The sequence below is a fragment of the Brachyistius frenatus genome, unplaced genomic scaffold (assembly GCF_029030835.1).
Source record: "Brachyistius frenatus isolate BFR_SWC_R1_liver_20210118 unplaced genomic scaffold, ASM2903083v1 Contig_192, whole genome shotgun sequence".
Taxonomy (NCBI): Eukaryota; Metazoa; Chordata; class Actinopteri; family Embiotocidae; genus Brachyistius; species Brachyistius frenatus.
The window spans coordinates 516,189-536,693 of NW_027210791.1; the positions used below are offsets into that span (position 1 = coordinate 516,189).

The window sequence follows — 20,505 nt, forward strand, 5'->3', positions numbered from 1 at the left end:
AATCTCTCTGAATGTACACTGGTAATAACAGATGTTCTTTTGCCCTGACATTGTAGAATATGTGTGTACCGTGCAAACAGAGTCCTGCAGGCTGAGTTTAGATCATATGAAGACTCCACAGAAGAAGTGCAGACGTCTCTCCAACCTGTCAGGCATCTCTAACCAGAGAAGCAGTAGCCACAAACAAACCGTTTTTCTGTTTACTACACCGTGTTTGACGTTTACTGATGGCAACATCGTTCCTGTACTTTGATTTTCACATCTTCTGCACTGTGCAGTGTGAGGGAGGTCTGAGCAGTGAAAGCATTAAAGACGACAAACTAGTGGTTTTATTCACACCATTAAAACCTCGACAGATCCAACAAAACACTCGGTGTGGTCCCACACTGTGATTCAGAGCTCGTTTTAAACAGCTGCATGGACATCCTGACCGCAAACAAACTATTTAGTAAAAGAGTTTTACAATGCAGTGAATGATGGATCTGCTTTAAACCACTGGGGTGGTTCCTTCTCTGGCTGTAAGCCAAATAGATGTTTGTGCTAGAAAACTCTAAATAAAAAAATAAAGCACCACAATAAAGACTGCACACACGTTGTGTTATTACAACATTGTATGACTTTAATCCACAACTCCTGTCATATTAAAACACAAGTCTATTTTACACAGCTCAGTTAGCAGCTAAGAAAAACAATGAATGTCATGAACACAGTGATGTGTGTGTGTGTGGGGGGGGGGGGGGTAAAAACCGGGCCAGAATGTACAGAGACCGTAAACAGCTGTTAACATCTAGGATCAAACGAAGTGAACTACCTGGTGATGGTGGGTCAGGTGGTATGTGAATATTTTTGAAGAAGGTTGATGTGATGTAATTAGTGTAGTTCCTGCAGTTTGCTGACGAATGTCCCTCAAGCAGGTGGTGATGACGGCGTGCTGGTTTCCGTCTCCAGACGTGACCCGGTGACCTCAGGGCTCTCCTGCTGGACTCTACCTCACTGCACCATTACACTCGTCCACGTGCTCAGACACTAGCAGGGTTTTCTGGGTGGAGTGTGTCCGGCCTCACAGAGACCACCGTTCACCGCCAGGCTGCCCGTGAATCTGTGACTTTACTTTCTCCTACAGCAGCTGTTCTCTTTACCAGCAGATGATTTGGGGATTTGAAGTTGTTTTTTGTCACCGACATGTTGACAAAAGGAGGCTGCACATCACGTGGCGCACTAATTTACCGATGATGATGCACTCGACCTGGAAACTGAGACTTTGCAGGAGATAAAACCTCTGAAATGGGACGCAAGTATTGGAGTTATCTGGTGTTTTGTATTTCCTGTTTGATCTGAGAGTTGCTGGACTAGAAAACACCTACGATGATGTACGATGTTCCCTCAACACTGACGGCCCGTTAGGAGCAGAGGACACGTGGAGAGCAGCGCTTCTCACACAGGACACAAAGGTTACAGGTCTGATGGTCTGTTCCTGAGTAAATGCAACCTTGGAGTGAAAGAGGGTGAAATAAAAAAAATAAAAAAGAAAGAAAAGAAGCACAAATCCTGTCGTTTCGGAGAGGCTCCCTGGCTGGCTGCAGATCAGTGGTGGTGTGTTTGCAGTGGAACAGTCTGGAGGGGAAACCACAGAGCTCTCCTCCTCTTCCCTTGTCTCCCAAGGTCTACAAGAAGGTTTCAAATCAACACAAAATAAGAGAACAACCCAACACAGAGCTCACGTTACTGACGGTGGCACCGCAGCACGTCGGCGCTGAGCTGCTGAAGACTGGAGCTAACGTGGACATTTATAGACCTTGGCAGGATGTCAGCATTTCTGGAAGGTAGAGTCGGGGGGGTCAGAGGTCAGACGTAGAAAAGTCGTACCCTGGAAGTACTGACGTGGAGCTCGTCGTCGTAGAACTTGGTCTCTATGATCACGTTACCACTGCAACACAAAGACACGTCGACTTCAGCTGATGGTTCACAACAGACGTCACAGATCCACTTTTTACTGCTTTTCAAAGGAAACAATGGAGAGACTCCAAAACTCTGCAGAAGAGAGAGCACATTAGTGTCTGACTTTCACGTTGCTCACGTACAAACCTCTGAATGGGCTCAAACCGAGTTACATCTCAGACTCTCTGGTGAACTATGAGCCTCCGAGAACACGGAGATCATCTGCTGCTGGTTTATTGGAGGTTTCCAGCAGCAACCGAAAGAAAATTGGGGATTCTGTTTTTGTGAGTTCTGCTCCAAAGATGTGGAACAAACTACCTGCAGATATCAGGGCAGTTCATACTTTTAAAAGAAAGATATTTATAGATGTGTTGCTGCCATCAAATTCAAAATATTTTTTATAAAACAATAACATTTCTCCATTTTAAGATTTGATATGTTGTGTTTGGTCTATTTGCAATTAAACATGGGTTTATGAGATTTGCAAATCATTGCATTTTGTTTTATTTACATAAACGGGGTTGTACATCTTACCGTACTTTGCACTACTGCACCTTTAAAATGCATTTTGCCTTGTCTATATTTTAACTCTATTTTATCAATGTGTTGTCTTGTGTTTTAATTGTATGTGCATTATCTTTTTACATTTTGGAACGTTTTTAATGTTCTTTTATATCTGTTTTTATGTGAAACACGTAAGGTAATTTTCTTTGAGCTGCATTTCTTGTATGACAGGTGCTCTGCAAATAAACGTTATTATCATTGAAGTATGAAGTGTGGAGCTGTGATTGTAACGATGACAGACTGATCAAACTGTACTCACCAAGCCATCTGTCCAAAGATCCCATCCAGGCCTGATGCTTCACTCTGAATTATATTTTGTGTCTGAATTTCTAAAAGGGACAGCTTCTCCCCTCATTAAAGAAACCAGAGTATTTATCATTTTTAAAGTTTGCTGACTGGATCGAAGACGTCGCTCCCTTCAATCAAATCATTTTCCTGTTTTGGTGCGACGTCTGCGACACACTGGCTTCCTGACTGGTTGTGATCTCACATCATTCAGTGAAGTAACACTGACTGATCAGTTTAGAGCAGAGGGAACCACGAAGAGACCGGAGATCATGCTTTTTAAAGTCTGACAGAACAAACTAAATAATCGGAACCATTTGATTTGCAGGCCAAACAGGAAATGAAGCGCACTTTGAGTTTATGACCACAAATAATCCCACAGGACACAGAAAATAAAAAAGCAGGTCAGCTGCGAGCTGAAGCAGGAAGTGGGTCTGTGAAGGTTGACGTTAGTTACTGCTCACTACTAAAAGTTCAAGTGGTTTTAAATAAGAATTAAACATTCCTTGATCAGTTGTAAGATTGAACACATTTCTGCAAACATCCTAATATTTCCCCCCTTAAATATATAATATCGCCATCCTTCATTATAAACGGCAGTAAATCAGGTTGTTAGGTCACAGTAAACAGCTGGTTGGATCCCGGCTGTACGGATGAGACTGTGGATGTGACAGCAGTAACAGATAAACAGCGTCACTCACGTTAAGACGTTCGCTGGCATCATCTGGGACTCCGGAGCGGCTTCTATCAGAGACTGCCACGTGTTGGTGGAGTTGGGGATGACGAACCCGAACTCAAAGAACCATTCTGGACGGAGACAGACAACGAGCTCAGGGTCACACGGTGTGTCTGAATACTGCACATTCACAGAGTTGTCTCATCTCTGGTGGAGACCAGCAGCGCGTTGTGTTGGTGTGGACTGTGTGTTGTCCTCACCGGGCCCCCGCTGGGCCCCCGAGGACAACACACAGAACCGGGCCAGCAGCAGCGGCGTGCAGAGATCACAGCTCCTTCCTCTAATCACTCTGCACAGGGGACCTTTCAAAGAGGAGTCGGGTTTGAGGACGTGGGCCGTCATGAAGCACCTGAGAGACACATCTGAGGAGCCACGTTAGCCTTCATCAGTATATTTACCAGTTCCTGCCGCTGAAAAACATCCCCACAGCATGATGCTGCCGCCACCATGCTTCACTGTAGGGATGGTGTTGGCCAGGTGATGAGCGGTGCCTGGTTTCCTCCAAACATGACGCTTGGCATTCAGGCCAAAGAGTTCAATCTTTGTTTCATCAGACCAGATAATTTAGTTTCTCATGGTCTGACAGTCCTTCAGGTTCCTTTTGGTAAACTCCAGGTGGGCTGTCATGAGCCTTTTACTGAGGAGTGTCTTCCGTCTGGCCACTCTACCATACAGGCCTGCTGGGTGGAGTGCTGCAGAGATGGTTGTCCTCCTGGAAGGTTCTCCTCTCTTCACAGAGCAACGTTGGAGCTCTGTCAGAGTGACCATCGGGTTCTTGGTCACCTCCCTGACTAAGGCCCTTCTCCCCCGATCGCTCAGTTTGGCCGGGCGGCCGACTCTAGGAAGAGTCCTGGTGGTTCAAACTTCTTCCATTTACAGATGATGGAGGCCACTGTGCTCATTGGGACCTTCAATGCTGCAGAAATGTTTCTGTACCCTTCCCCAGATCTGAGCCTCCATACAATCCTGTCTCAGAGGTCTACAGACAATTCTTTGGACTTCATGTCTTGGTTTGTGCTCTGACATGTCAACTGTGGGACCTTATATAGACGGTGTGTGTCTTTCCAAATCATGTCCAAACAACTGAATTTACCAGGTGGACTCCAATCAAGTTGTAGAAACGTCTCAAGGATGATCAGTGGAAACAGGATGCACCTGAGCTTAATGTTGAGTGTCATGGCAAAGGCTGTGAATACTTATGTAAATTTATTTATTTTTTTCGTTTTTGATTTTTAATAGATTTGCAAAAATTTCAAAAAAATGTATTTCACGTTGTCATTATGGGGTGTTGTGTGTAGAATTTTGAGGGAAACAATGAATTTAATCTATTTTGGAATAAGGCTGTAATATAACAAAATGTAGAAAAAGTGAAGCGCTGTGAATACTTTCCAGATGCACTGTAGTATAATTTATAATGGAAACTGAGCGTGCAGGTGTGCACGGTTTTATAAATCTGAATATTTGCTTGCGGATGCAGTTTTCAGTTTCTGTGCTCACGTACCCTTTTAGTGTGGATCCTGTTGAACCTGCCTGACTGTAACAGTGAACTTCACAACATCTAAATTACTCCATTAGAACCCTATTTTCTCTAATTGGACCTAATTAATATTGTTCTGAACGTTTGGAAATGTTGCATCTTAAAAATTCAACACTTCTGTCTGGCCCTTTTATACAACAAGACAACTAGTTCACTGGAAGAGTTACTCCATATTTAGTTCCTTAGAGTTCGTCCCCCTCTACTTTACATTTTGTTCACGAATGACTTCCAGACAAAACACACAAGTTAGAATGACTAAGTGTATCGAACACAAACACTCCACGTGTGTCTAACGTGGTGAATGAATTTCCTTCCTCAAAAAACATATTTCTGACAATTGTGAAACAGTGAGGGCCTGATTTACTAAAGGTTTTAAAATCAGGTGCAAACTTCACACCATCCTCAGAAAAATGTCCCAACTGATCTACTAACGACATGCTTAGAGGATCGGGTCCTTAAAATGAGCAATTTAACACAAGTTGTCCATTTAGCATTGTGCGAGGAGCCACGTAATACCAGCAATGACAGAACTTCTGAGGACTCAGCATTTTCTCTCCTCTGGGTCGTTCCAGCGTACTGTAGTATCTCAGCTGGGATATCCTTGTGCAGTTCTTCAGGTGAGCTGTCCCAGGCGCTGAACGGGCCCCTGTCCCAGGTCCTGAACGGGCCCCTGTCCCAGGTCCTGAACGGGTCCCTGTCCCAGGTCCTGAACGGGTCGCTCTCCCAGGTCCTGAATGTGTCCGTCAGAGTTCACAGGTAGCTTCATCAGGTTCCCACTGAATGAAACCAAGTAAGCTGATCATCACTGAACGATCTGGACCTGCTGCTCAGAGTTTGTTAGAGGTTCTCATCCACCGTCCATGTTTTATTATGAAGTCCTTTTTTTTTTCTGTCGCCTCATATCTCACCATCTTCTCTTAACTTCATCTCTCGATCTTTTTGTTTTTCCCACAGCGTTAACTTTCTCGCTGATAATCCCCCAAATAGCGCTTTGTTATTATATTTATATTTCTTAATTTCAAAGGGATCAGATTTCCTTTTCCTTTTGCGCTCATTCTGTTTTTTTTCATGGCTGGAATCTCTTTAACTCACAAACACCTCATTTAAATAGAGCGATCAGTGATGCAATTGGAAACTTTTGGAATAAACATGCAATTTAGTACCTTTATTGGAGATCTTAGTAAATCAGGCCCTCAGTGTTGTAATTCATGTTAACTTGCTCAGTCTTCTTGCAGGACTTTGTTGGCTTCGTACTGACACCGGAACAAACGGAAACACGGTGTGAAATCACCTGAGGGGATGAGTGTTTCGGCTGATTTACCTTCTAGACACTGTCCTTTGAAGAAAACTTTCTGCTCCAGCCTGAACTTCTCCAGTTTCTCTGAGGAGGAGAAGTTCAGCTCTCTGGACACCGCTTTACACTTCAGGATCTTCTTTGGGACTCGAGCTGAACACACAGTGAGAAAGTATCTTGAGTTTGTTTTAAAATGTTTACAGCAGAGCTTCATTAAGCAGAGTTATGGATTTAAGTCATGAAACCTGTCTCGGTTTTTCCATTAAACTGAGAACATGTGACACTGACCCACTACGACCTGCTCTCCTGCATCCTGCCTGATTACCCCTCATTACTTTTTGCATAATTGTATGTGATAATTACTTTATACTGTGAAATGGACGTTTTTTTTTCCAGGAGTTTTATGTAAAAGTTTAACCAGGTAAGACTAGAGGTATAAATAAAACCTCGGACACAAACATGAACCTTTCTGTGGTGTTTAAAAAGTTTGGCCACCCTCCTCCTAGCAAAGTTGTCATTAACTCGTTAGGCCTTAATTTATCTGTTAGTAATTGTAAGGCACGGTAACCAACATTGATCCCTGACTGAGGGCCCGAAACATAAAAGTACACTGTAAGCGCCTCCTGCAGAGCGAGACACAGCTGAGTAGAAACTAATGTTCCGGTAACCAAACACTGACGTCATTACTGTCTCATCAACATCCATAAAGTCCATTAAGATATGAAGAAATGCTCATTTTAATGTCTGTTTGCTGCAGTAGCTCCATTTTCCTTATTTCACTTTAAAATCAACAACTTGTGTGAATTACCAAGAGGCACCTGAACATTTTCTCACTACGATATATACACATGCATTCAAACTGCATTTTATTTTATTTTTTTATGTTTATGTTTCCTTTTTTCTTATTTTAACACCAAGTCGTCGCCTCTGAATCCTTTTGCGTCTACAGACCTACAGAAGTTGATACGACAGATGAAAAGCTTTGGCTAACAACACCTGTAATGACCAGGTGATCATTTTATCTTCATGTTGTTAAGGAAATAGTTTAAAGCGGTCTCATAAAAAGTTAGACTTGGTTTGTTCTACATCCAGTGTACTACATGTGTGGCGTGTGGACGTACCTTCATGTTCGACCCCTGGGACAGACAGGTCCTCCGTTCCCTGCCACAGCACTTTACCCGTCTCTGCATCCCGGAGGTTCATCCAGTTTCTAGCAACAGAAGGTTAAGTGACCAAAACTAAAAACATACATGTGATAATGGCCTTCGAATGAAGAGGGTGGTAGACCGCTGCCCTCCACGTCACTGACCACATTCACATGTGATCTCCACCCACTCAAACCATGAACCTGACTGGAGGAGCCCTCGTCCATTCGTGGGAATGATCCCAGTCACAATAATGTTGAAACTTCTATTATCACTGCTTCATCATCATCACATGACCTTTTTAGAACGAACAGCAAAACCAACACGTTGTATTCATGAAAGAAGTGTCTTTCCCTTTGGTGGACGTGGACAGGGAGGTCAGTCACTAAAACAGGTCCACAGTCAGTTGGTTCTGTACCGAGCAGCTGACTCTCTCTTCGTTTGGAATCTAGAGGGTGAAGCGTGGGTTTCTTTAGAGAAGGATGAAGGTCGGAGAGAGAGATGTTAGGATGGTGTCAACGACCTTTTTCCTGTCAGTGCAGAACAGCAGTGTGATCTGAAACACTACTCTGTTAAAACTACACAGTAAGAGTCCTGACATGGAAGAGGACATCTGTTAGTGTACTGAGGGAAGGATGTCTGTGAGTTTTGTGTAATATGACTATAGATGCAACTACCCCGTTTTCAATCTGGAAATGAACCAAATATAACAGATTCCCATAACAGTAAGAACGGCCCGATAGCTAGCAGTATCTTTGCTGAGGTTAACAATTTCCCTTCAGCATCTGGAGGACGACATCTCCTCCACCTCGATTGCTAACGATGATCGCTGCAGCCTCCTGACGGCAGCAAACGTGAACCTACATCTCACAAACAACAAAGTCTGGACTTTTCTTTCTCCAGATGTTTCATTCTGTTTCAGTTTGACCAGAGAAAGCACCAAGGACTAACTGCCTGTCCTCGTCATGCATGTCCAGCAGGATTCTTCTGTTACAGGATGTTTTGGTGACTTTTCATTATGTTTCAACCTCTTTCTAACACTGATGATTTGTGACCTCTAGGATATAATCCATGCAGGTTCAAGCTGATGAAGGAGACATTTCAAGAAGAGATGATTTATTAAACCAAAAAAAAAGCAGATGTGCAAAACATTTAGGCGAGTTTGAAATTCAGAGTACAGCAGCAAACTTTACTGCTTCAAAGAGGACCAATCACACGTTAGCAAACTACAGCTGATGGAGAAAACTGCTTTAAAGACCAAGTCTCACTGATGAAGGAAGTAACTAATGATACTATTATACAGTGGTGTGAAAAAGCTTTTGCCCTCTTCCTGATTTCTTAATTTTTTGCATGTTTGTCACTTAAATGTTTCAGATCATCAAACAAATTTAAATATTAGTCAAAGATAACACAAGTAAACACAAAATGCAGTTTTTAAATGAAGGTTTTTATTATTAAGGGAGAAAAACAATCCAAACCCACATGGCCCTGTGTGAAAAAGTGTTTCCCCCTAAACCTAATAACTGGTTGGACCACCCTCAGCAGCAACAACTGCAATCAAGAGTTTGTGATAACTTGCAATGAGTCTTTTCCAGCTGTGGAGGAATGTTGGCCGACTCATCTTTGCAGAGTTGTTGGAATTCAGTCACATTGGAGGGTTTTCCAGCACCAACCTCCTTTTTAAGGTCATGCCACAGCATCTCAACAGGATTCAGGTCAGGACTTTGACGAGGCCACTCCAAGGTCTTCATTTTGTTTTTCTTCATCCATTCAGAGGTGGACTTGCTGGTGTGTTTTGGATCATTGTCCTGCTGCAGAACCCAAGTTGGCTTCAGCTTGAGGTCACGAACAGACGGCCGGACGTTCTCCTTCAGGATGTTTCGGTAGATGGTAGAATTCATGGTTCCATTTATCACAGCAAGTCTTCCAGGTCCTGAAGCAGTAAAACAGCCCCAGACCATCACACTACCACCACCATATTTTACTGTTGGTATGAGGTTCTTCTTCTGAAATGTGGTGTTACTTTTACACCAGATGTAACGGGACACACACCTTCCAAAAAGTTCAACTTTTGTCTCGTCAGTCCACAGAGTATTTTCCCAAAAGTCTTGAGGATCATCAAGATGTTTTCTGGCAAAAATGAGACGAGCCTTCATGTTCTTTTTGCTCAGCGGTGGTTTTGGTCTTGGAACTCTGCCATGCAGCCATTTCTGCCGAGTCTCTTTCTTCTGGTGGAGTCATGAACACTGACCTGAACTGAGACAAGTGAGGCCTGCAGTTCTTTGGATGTTGTCGTGGGGTCTTTTGTGACCTCTCGGATGAGTCGTCGCTGCTCTCTTGGGGTAATTTTGGTCGGCCGGCCGCTCCTGGGAAGGTTCACCACTGTTCCATGTTTTCTCCATTTGTGGATAATGGTTCTCACTGTGGTTCTCTGGAGTCCCAAAGCTTTAGAAATGGCTTTAGAACCTTTTCCAGACTGATAGATCTCAATTACTTTCTTTCTCATTTGTTCCTGAATTTCTTTGGATCTCGGCATGATGTCTATCTTTTGAGGATCTTTTGGTCTCCTTCACTTTGTCAGGCAGGTCCTATTGAAGTGATTTCTGGATTGAGAACAGGTGTGTCAGTAATCAGGCCTGGGTGTGGCTCGAGAAATTGAACTCAGGTGTGATGAACCACAGTTAAGTTCTGTTTTAACAGGAGGGGGAAACACTTTTTCACACAGGGCCTTGTGGGTTTGGATTGTTTTTCTCCCTTAATAATAAAAACCTTCATTTAAAAACTGCATTTTGTGTTTACTTGTGTTATCTTTGACTAATATTTAAATTTGTTTGATGATCTGAAACATTTAAGTGTGACACATGCAAACAAGTAAATCAGGAAGGGGCAAACACCTTTTCACACCACTGTATGTTTTATTACATATTTTAGCAGAGGGGATGTGTGACAAGCCTGTTTTATTTGAACAGCAACAGCTCTTTTACAAAGAGCAATCAGTGTGTTAATAATAAACGAGGACAAGCGCTGGTGTTTGATTTCAGAAAGTCATATTGTTAAAATTTCAGCCAGAATGAAAAGAAATCCTGCTGCCACCTAAAGACGTGTTGCTCTGTGGTAGATTACCTGAAGATAAAAGTGTCTGAGTGAGAAAGAGGAAGCTGAAGATGATGCTGGCTGCAAGCTGTCTCATCAACCTGTCAGTCGGTCAGCTGTTTCTGAGCTCCACAATCACTATCAACACAATATACACGTCAATCACAGAGCCTGAGGACCCCGTCTGTTACTCCCCTGGTTTCCTTACAGTGGGAGGAGGCAGCATGGAGGACAACGCTGCTGCTGATCCATCAACGTACACACATTTCTGACGAGGGCAAACAGGGAAGGACATTGAATAGAAAAAGACCGAATTTAACAGGTGACTCTGTCGAGGTAGAAGACAGACGGCCACAAATTGTGTGAAATGAACTTCATAAGAAACGGAGAAAAGTCACGTCATATCGTGTCTATTATGATCAACATCATGACGATGTGAGCGTCTGGTCTGGTTACTTCTGGTCTGTAAATAGTCTTTGGACCGTTTTGTTGGCCAGGGAAGGTGCTTGGATCAGTCATGTGTGTCTCATCTGTTTTTTTTCCACCAAAAAAACTTTAATTATTTAATAAAACTTAATACAAATTATATCTACTCTTTCTTTCTCATAAAAAAATTCCAGAATCTATGATTATGCAATTATTTTTAATTTCCAAAGTGTAACTTCTGGACACAGACGTTTCCCACTTTGTACGTTTTAACATCACATTTGTGCAATTTGAATAACGGACTGCAAGATCAGCTTCAAAAACGATTAGTGATATCACATGTCATGTTTGTAGCTCCGCCTCTTCAATCTGAGACACTTTCCTCCCTCAGCATGTAAAAGTGAAAACAGACCTGCAGTTTCTCTGATAATCCATCGATCCTGGACCCGGTAAAATGCCACATGCTTTGTAGGTTGATCACTATGGCAACCATGCTACATGTCGGGACGCTGTGGCAGCGCCACGACAACAAATCAAGGTTGAGTGAAGAAAAGGTGAGACCCTGGACGTCCGACTGCTGGACACCAGTGAAGAAGCATGACCTCCACAGCCCTCTTGTTCCAGACCATTCTCCACTGAGTATCTGTCACACTCAGATACTACTTAGTGTCACACACACTCAGCTTCACACCATCTGTGGAGCCCCTCATCTCACCACCACCACCACCATCAACGTCTCCAAGCTCTCCAACCTGCACGCTCACATCCAAACTGTGCGAGGACAATCCACATTCAACCGACACGTTCAGGTTTTCAGTTTTCAGGTGTCACATTCAGGGACTCTCTACTTAGACCACTGAGTGTGAAGTCAGGATAGTGTCGGAAGTCTCATGAAGTATTCAGGAGAAGATACAGGATAGGTTTGTGCACGTTGCACTGATGAGCAGCATGTTTACCAGGAGACTTCTGCATGTCAGATTATTATTTATTTTTTTATTCTTAAAAAGAAATCCTGTCTTAATTTAGCAAGTCTCCAACAATGTCTTGAATGCATTTCTTCTCTCACATTTAAGACCTTTGATAATTTAGTATCTTTCATAAATGAAATGTGTAAAAACATTTGCGAGGAAGCCGTCCGACCCTCCCCCACCTCTTCTTCTGGCTTTATACTAAAGTGTGCTGAGCTGAATGGTTTCTCTAATCCCCTCAAGCATAACTAAATCTAATCTCCTCCATCAAACTCATCGGACTGCACACCTTCCAGAAGAGTCCAGGCCTCTTCCAACGTCCTCCTCGTTCATGCTCTATCACCAGGTTGCCTACACCGCTCACTAAACAAAAAAGGAAGCCAGAATGAAAGCTGGAAACTGAGGGAGTGAAAATCATCACTGCATGTACTGATGAAGTGTTTTTTTCTTGTATCTCCTCCTCACAACCTGAAAACTCCCCGGGGCCGCGGCAGGTCGTGTGTGTAAACCACCGGGGGGTTGGTGCACATCTGTCAGAACATACACAGACCATAATGAGCCCCCGGTGACGAGCTGCCGTCACCACTTAGTCTGCATGTATTTTTAAAGACATGTTAATGAGTCAAAGTAACCTGGACCTCCACTCAGCTTAGCCACCGGTTCTTCTCTCCATCCACCTATCCATCCACCTATCCATCCATCCATCCATCCATCCATCCATCCATCCATCCATCCATCCACCCACCTATCCATCCATCCATCCATCCATCCATCCATCCATCCATCCATCCATCCATCCACCCACCTATCCATCCATCCATCCATCCACCCACCTATCCATCCACCCACCTATCCATCCATCCATCCATCCATCCATCCATCCATCCATCCATCCATCCATCCACCTATCCATCCATCCATCCATCCACCCACCTATCCATCCATCCATCCATCCATCCATCCATCCATCCATCCATCCATCCATCCATCCATCCATCCCATCACATGTAAACACTGGGATGTATTCTGACTGTCCATCTTACAGGGAGCTTGTGGTTTACAAGTTGCTATAGTAACCAGAGGGGCACTCACATCTCCACTAAGCTAACAGTCCAAATCCAAAGTGCATATGTATTTACAGATCAGTTCGAGTGGCCTGTTTTGCCACTAATGAAATTTAGTATTTTGTAACGTTAATGAAAGTTTAAAATAAAAAATTGTGGCTCTGCCCCCAAATGTAATAAAGGCTCCTCATCCAAATCGACATCCTTCCACCAAGTTTGATGAAGATCAAGCAGCTGTTTTTTTTTTTTAAAATCCTGCTGACAGACAAACTGCAGAGAACAGGAGCTCTTTGGTGGAAGAATTAACGTCGTCAGATTAGTGAGATGTCGCCACCTTTATCATTTTGTAATGAATTCTGCCTTTTGTGCGATAAAGCGAAGGCAACGACAGAGAAACCTGAGCTGCACTAACAGAGGAGGGCCAACAATCAGACACATGATGGCTCTCAGCTTCACCTCGCCACTAATGATCACGGAGCTGGACCTCATCTCGGCCAGTAATGATGACCAACTGAAAAACTGCTTGTTTTTCTTAAAAGTTCTCGGTTGTTTTTTTATTTGGTTTTTCAAAACGAATCAAAAAAAAGTAAAAACAAAAGAAAAAGCTAATTACCAGTTCCTCTAAAATACTTCGACATGTCTGCTATCTTCATTTTTATAATAATGTAAAGATAGTTACCTATTTTTTCCTTTTATCTGTTAGTCTGTATTAATAACATCCCATCATATCACAGGATCAAATCAACATTAGTAATCCTCAGAACAACATACAGACTTTAGGAAGTCAAACCAGTTATTTTAACTTTGATTACATTAAGCACTTTATATTTTACTTTACCGCTATGAAACCAAACAAAAGATGTTTTTTTTTTATTATTACAAATGTATTATGTAAACCAATTGATTGAATTGAAACTTTTGATCCTATTTGAAAAAGTACCTTCATATAAAGGAGAAACTTAGCATCTTTAATGGTTTATGAAACAGAAATTAAAGCATCAGAAGCTAGTTTTTCCTCCTTTAACAGAAATAACTTCCTGTAGGTGTTATACATAGTGGTCCTTTCAGTTATTGACTTGATGAAATGTTTGACTACTCCTCCATGAAGGATCCCTTCAGTCGCTGACGTTGGAGGCTTTTCTTGCCGTTTCAATACCACGAAACATTTTAATGGGATTCAGATGTGTTCTTGGACTTGTTGGTTCCATCACCCTCCGTTTCCTCATCCCCAGACGTCCCTCGGTAGATGTTGGTCTGGACTTACTTTTTCTTTGTAACGACTTTTTTATTATTTGAAACCTAAAAATGACTATGACATGATGAAATTAAATTGTAATGTTTGAGTATTAGAGAGTACTTTTTTTTTAAAGAGGATCAAATGTTTACTTGTTCAAATGTGTCTTAACAGCCAACAGTGTCCACTTGCATCCCCATCTCACCCAGAGGACGTCCTGTTGAAGTTTGGGACCAGATGTTTAGAAACATTTGAATAATCATTTAGATTTTCTAGTGTTATCCAAGTACTTAAGTGAAGCTGCTCCTGAGAGGTAAATGAACCCAAACTGTGTCTCTCCTGAACTCAATGACTCCATCACGACGGGATCCAGTGGTGCAACTGCTGCATTTAGACTCTATTTGCATTTACAATACAAACCATAAAGATAAAATGGTAGTTTTTAATAAGAAGGAAATACAATTCTGGAAATACAAATTCATACTTTGTTGTTTTTTTGTCACTGTTGTCGTAATGACTTGTTTGGAAGTTATCTTGGATGACGTTGGGTTTGAATATGTGAGAGCAGAGTGCAGCCGGCGCTGCTGCTTGTGTGAGCATCTTAAGCTGCTTTCCCACGTGCACTGCAGTCCTGAACAGATCCAGCCGTGATCCGGAGGAGACACACCTGAAACACACACAGTACCTCCAGCAGGGGCGAACACACCTGACACACATCATCTGCTGTTGTGTGCTGCAGGTGTGAAAAGCTGAACAGGATCTCTGTGCTCTGAGCAACAAACAGAGATAACCTCACAACCAAGTACCCACCAACACTTTAAGAATGACCACTTTCACATTATAATTATTATTAATGTTTGCAATGGAGATTTTGGATCAAGAGACGGCAGCTGTTATCTTTACAGGGAGGAAGGAAAGAGAAAATTCTCCCGAGTTGGCTTAAATAAGGCTGAATAGACAGAAGGCGGCAAATCCCTCCACTAAATCATGGATTTAAGCATTACCACACTACAGCAAAGGGCCTGACCTCACCAGTCAACACACCCTCATCATCTTCTGTTCACACAGCCAGATGAGTCCAACCCACCTGGCTGTCGTGATCTGACGGAACAGATTTTGCTCTCATGGATCCAGATGTCCACACAGGTGTTCAACTTCAGGTCTGTTGTTAATGTGACCTACGACTCAGCGCTGCGCCTGAACGCCTCCTGTGTGGACGGAGACCGGAGCTGCTGTGGTGATAAGACACCTCTGAGGCCACTTCGGTCCTACGACGATCACATGGACACCATTAGACTGAATAATGTCTGCAGGACAACAAGTGGTCCCTGTCAACAGCACCAACCACACCGTCTCCAAAAAGCACGTCGATTATATTCCAACATCTCGATCAATTCAGTCTGAAGACTGATACGTTTAGATTCACAACAAAGGAGACAACCTTTTCCGAATCAAAGAGTTGAGGCTGCAAATGAACATGACGACCTCTTAAACACCGACGACCTGCAAACTGACAAACTGTCAGGAGGGTCCCGAATGATGAGCAGCCAGCTGGACGGCCGAGGGACATTTACTCTCCTCCTTCCTCCAAAACATACAGGTTGTCATCAAGGACTGAAAATGCAGGAGTACAGACAGAAATATGAATAATTCTACAGGGTAGACAGTCATGTAGGAAACCAACAGCGCTGGGTTTACCCCCTGCTGATTTAATCTAAGGTTACCTATACAGGGGATTCTTCCTCCATGTCTTTATCCAACTTTATGACAATTAACAGTCGGTGATGAGCTGCTGTTTAAAAAGTCGTTTTTATCTTTACTACAAATATACTCACTGCTTTAACATGTAAATCTACCCATTTAAAATAAAACATTCCCTTTTCTCCACGTGCATCATTTGGAACCAGACAACTGTTAAACACAATTTACGTTACACTGAAAGCAATCGCAGGCAGGTGGTTCAGAAAATATATAATGTTGAAAAAGAGTTTATCATAAAACTAATGACGTGGTACGTTGGTGTCTCTGCTGCTCTGTTCAACACCAGCAGGCTGATTCCTGTTGGGATCGCTGGACTTCACTGACTGGTTTCTGTTCTAAATGACATCCTCTATAATACAACAACACAACGACACATACAAACTGACCCGTGTGTGTGTGTGTGTTAATTGTGGGGTTCTTCTCTGTAATGTTGTTGTGAGGTCTTGGCCTCACTAATCGTCCTCAGAGGAGTTGTGATGTGATGTGTTGTGTTGTGTCGTGTTGGGATGTGATGTGTTGGGATGTGTTGTGATGGGATGTGTTGTGATGTGATGTGATGTGTTGGGATGTGTTGTGATGTGTTGTGATGGGATGTGTTGTGATGGGATGTGTTGTGATGGGATGTGATGTGTTGGGATGTGTTGTGATGTGATGTGATGTGTTGGGATGTGTTGTGATGGGATGGGATGGGATGTGATGTGTTGTGATGTGTTGGGATGGGATGGGATGGGATGTGATGGGATGTGATGTGTTGGGATGTGTTGGGATGGGATGGGATGGGATGTGATGTGTTGGGATGTGTTGGGATGGGATGGGATGGGATGTGTTGTGATGTGATGTGTTGGGATGTGTTGGGATGTGTTGTGATGTGATGTGATGTGTTGGGATGTGTTGGGATGTGTTGTGATGTGATGTGATGTGTTGGGATGTGTTGTGTTGTGTTGTGATGTGTTGGGATGTGTTGGGATGTGTTGTGATGGGATGTGTTGTGATGGGATGTGATGGGATGTGATGTGTTGGGATGTGTTGTGATGTGATGTGATGTGTTGGGATGTGTTGTGTTGTGTTGTGATGTGATGTGTTGGGATGTGTTGTGATGGGATGTGTTGTGATGGGATGGGATGTGATGGGATGTGATGTGTTGGGATGTGTTGTGATGTGATGTGATGTGTTGTGATGTGATGTGTTGTGATGGGATGGGATGTGTTGTGATGTGTTGTGATGGGATGGGATGGGATGGGATGTGATGTGATGGGATGTGTTGTGATGGGATGGGATGTGATGTGTTGTGATGGGATGGGATGGGATGGGATGTGATGTGATGTGTTGGGATGTGTTGTGATGGGATGGGATGTGATGTGATGTGATGTGATGGGATGTGATGTGATGTGATGTGATGTGTTGGGATGGGATGGGATGGGATGTGATGTGATGTGATGTGATGTGATGGGATGTGATGTGTTGGGATGTGTTGTGATGGGATGGGATGTGATGTGATGTGTTGGGATGTGATGTGATGTGATGTGATGTGATGGGATGTGATGTGATGTGTTGTGATGGGATGGGATGGGATGTGATGTGATGGGATGTGATGTGATGTGTTGGGATGTGTTGTGATGGGATGGGATGTGATGTGATGTGTTGGGATGTGATGTGATGTGATGGGATGGGATGGGATGTGATGGGATGGGATGGGATGGGATGGGATGGGATGTGATGTGTTGGGATGTGTTGTGATGGGATGGGATGTGATGGGATGGGATGGGATGGGATGGGATGGGATGTGATGTGTTGGGATGTGTTGTGATGGGATGGGATGTGATGTGTTGTGATGGGATGGGATGGGATGTGATGTGATGTGATGTGATGGGATGTGATGTGATGTGTTGGGATGTGTTGTGATGGGATGTGATGTGATGTGATGTGTTGGGATGTGATGTGATGTGATGTGATGTGATGGGATGTGATGTGATGTGATGTGTTGGGATGTGTTGTGATGGGATGGGATGTGATGTGTTGGGATGTGTTGTGATGTGATGTGATGTGTTGTGATGGGATGGGATGTGATGTGTTGTGATGGCATGGGATGGGATGGGATGGGATGTGATGTGATGTGATGTGATGTGATGTGATGGGATGGGATGTGATGTGATGGGATGTGATGTGTTGGGATGTGTTGTGATGGGATGGGATGGGATGGGATGTGATGGGATGGGATGGGATGGGATGTGATGTGTTGGGATGTGTTGTGATGGGATGGGATGTGATGTGTTGGGATGTGTTGGGATGGGACGTGTTGTGATGGGATGTGTTGTGTTGTGTTGTGTTGTGTTGTGTTGTCAAAACAAATGAAAGTGAATATGGAGGCTGGTTCAGGTCAACCCTCTATGAACATAAAACCTTTAAGCCTTCTGTCTGATGAAGAGACAAACGGTCACAAACCCATTAAAAGCTGTAGTCGGTAACAACACTGACTTGTGCTGCACATTTAAAACTCTAACTTCCTCCACAAAGATCCAACCAGCTTTAACCACAGGTTCATGTGTGCCTCTAACTTCCAGCTGGGATCTCCATGTCAGCCGGATGAAGGGTCCGTCCTCCATCATCGATCCAACACTGAGCCACAAAGACAGACCTCTGCTGTTAGAGCCGTTAAAACACCCCGACCCGTTTCTGGAGCACCACGGACCGACCCGTTTCTGGAGCACCACGGACCGACCCGTTTCTGGAGCACCACGGACCGACGCTAGCGGCTCTGACAGGTTAGCCGCAGCAGCTAGCCGCGCTGTAGCCGCCGTCCCGCTAACGTCCTCCGGTTGTCCAGCTAGTCACGACCGGGACAGACAGTTAGCCTCTTACTGCGTGTCCACCGTCCGCAGGACACCACCCACACTCAGCCCAAAGGATACAGTTTGAAGCCCTTCAAAATCTCCTTGGCCCTGTCTTCGTCTGAAGACATTTCACCAGTCGTGTTTCCGTTCCTCCGAGACGAGCCACAATCTGCCGGATACCTCAGCCGCTGCTCCACGTCGCTTCCCCGGTCCGCTCCCGACCGCCAGGTAACGTTCATGCACGACTTAACTCCGGACTGGTGGACTGCAGGTTAAATCTGATCCGATAATACAATCAGCTAAATATACCGAGCAAACCAACGGACAGCTCCGCCAGCCAATCAGAGGCAAGGGTAGCTGCTGCTAGCCAATCACAACGAGGCTGAGGCGCACGGGTGCGCCTTAAGTGGATAGAGACGCGTCACCAGTGGCAACAACAAACACACATAGTGTGGATGTTTAAGAACACACACACACACACACACACACACACACACACACACACACACACACACACACACACACACACACACACACACACACACACACACACACACACACACACACACACACACACACACTCACACACACACACTCACACACAAACACTCACACACACACACACACACACACACACACACACACACACACACACACACACACACACACACACACACTCACACACACACAAACACACACACACACACACACACTCACACACACACACACACACACACACACAATTAAGATAGTTGGGGCCATGGTCCACGTGCGCTCTGCTCGTTTTGTAATAATAATAATAATAATGAACTATATTGGTAAAGCACCTTTCATACAAGAAATGCAGCTCAAAGAGTTTCACAGCATAAAATGACATGCACCGTTTCACATAAAAACAGATATAAAGGAACATTTAAAAATAGAAAAAAGAAATAAAATGCATACAATTCACACAAAGAGAGTTAAATTATTAAATAAAGCAATATGCATTTTAAAGGCGTGGTACATCAGTTCTGAGCTTTCCTTTAAAAGTATTCACTCTTTCACGCTCTATAACTCATATCTCACCATTACACCTCATTAACTTCACTCTTTCACGCTCTATAACTCATATCTCACTATTACACCTCATTAACTTCACTCTTTCACTCTCTATAACTCATATCTCACCATTACACCTCATTAACGTCACTCTTTCACTCTCTATAACTCATATCTCACTATTACACCTCATTAACTTCACTCTTTCACTCTCTATAACTCATATCTCAGTTACATCTCATTAACTTCACTCTTTCACTCTCTATAACTCATATCTCACTGTTACACCTCATTAACTTCACTCTTTCACTCTATAACTCATATCTCACCATTACACCTCATTAACTTCACTCTTTCACGCTCTATAACTCATATCTCACTATTACACCTCATTAACTTCACTCTTTCACGCTCTATAACTCATATCTCACCATTACACCTCATTAACGTCACTCTTTCACTCTCTATAACTCATATCTCACTATTACACCTCATTAACTTCACTCTTTCACTCTCTATAACTCATATCTCACTATTACACCTCATTAACTTCACTCTTTCACTCTCTATAACTCATATCTCACTGTT

At 43.4% G+C, this 20,505-nt stretch overlaps 1 protein-coding gene across 2 annotated transcripts; it reads right to left on the bottom strand.

Annotated features, from left to right (window-relative positions):
- Positions 1–593: 593 nt before the first annotated feature.
- On the bottom strand, positions 594–19,189 carry pde6d (phosphodiesterase 6D, cGMP-specific, rod, delta). Of its 2 annotated transcripts, XR_011311830.1 has the most exons (6): positions 18,955–19,189; positions 7,476–7,564; positions 6,382–6,507; positions 3,489–3,594; positions 1,796–1,927; positions 594–1,664 (listed from the first exon to the last, which is right to left on the bottom strand). XR_011311830.1 is itself a non-coding variant. In XM_069718499.1 (5 exons), the coding sequence occupies exons 1-5, from the start codon at positions 19,113–19,115 to the stop codon at positions 1,846–1,848; spliced, it is 564 nt and encodes a 187-aa protein (XP_069574600.1). In that variant the 5' UTR covers positions 19,116–19,189; the 3' UTR covers positions 594–1,845. The 2 variants fall into 2 exon arrangements, 1 of the variants encoding a protein (XP_069574600.1); XM_069718499.1 differs by having other exon boundaries at positions 594–1,927.
- Between the last annotated feature and the right edge of the window lie 1,316 nt (positions 19,190–20,505).

Bases quoted from the DNA above. Each gene is read 5' to 3' on its own strand.
- pde6d (XM_069718499.1), bottom strand. From the start codon at position 19,115: ATGAACGTTACCTGGCGGTCGGGAGCGGACCGGGGAAGCGACGTGGAG. The intron at 7,565-18,954 runs GTATCCTTTGGG...TTCTGTTGCTAG, and splicing joins ATTTTGAAGGGCTTCAAACT to AAACTGGATGAACCTCCGGG. The intron at 3,595-6,381 runs GTAAATCAGCCG...GTCTCCGTCCAG, and splicing joins CAAAGGACAGTGTCTAGAAG to AATGGTTCTTTGAGTTCGGG.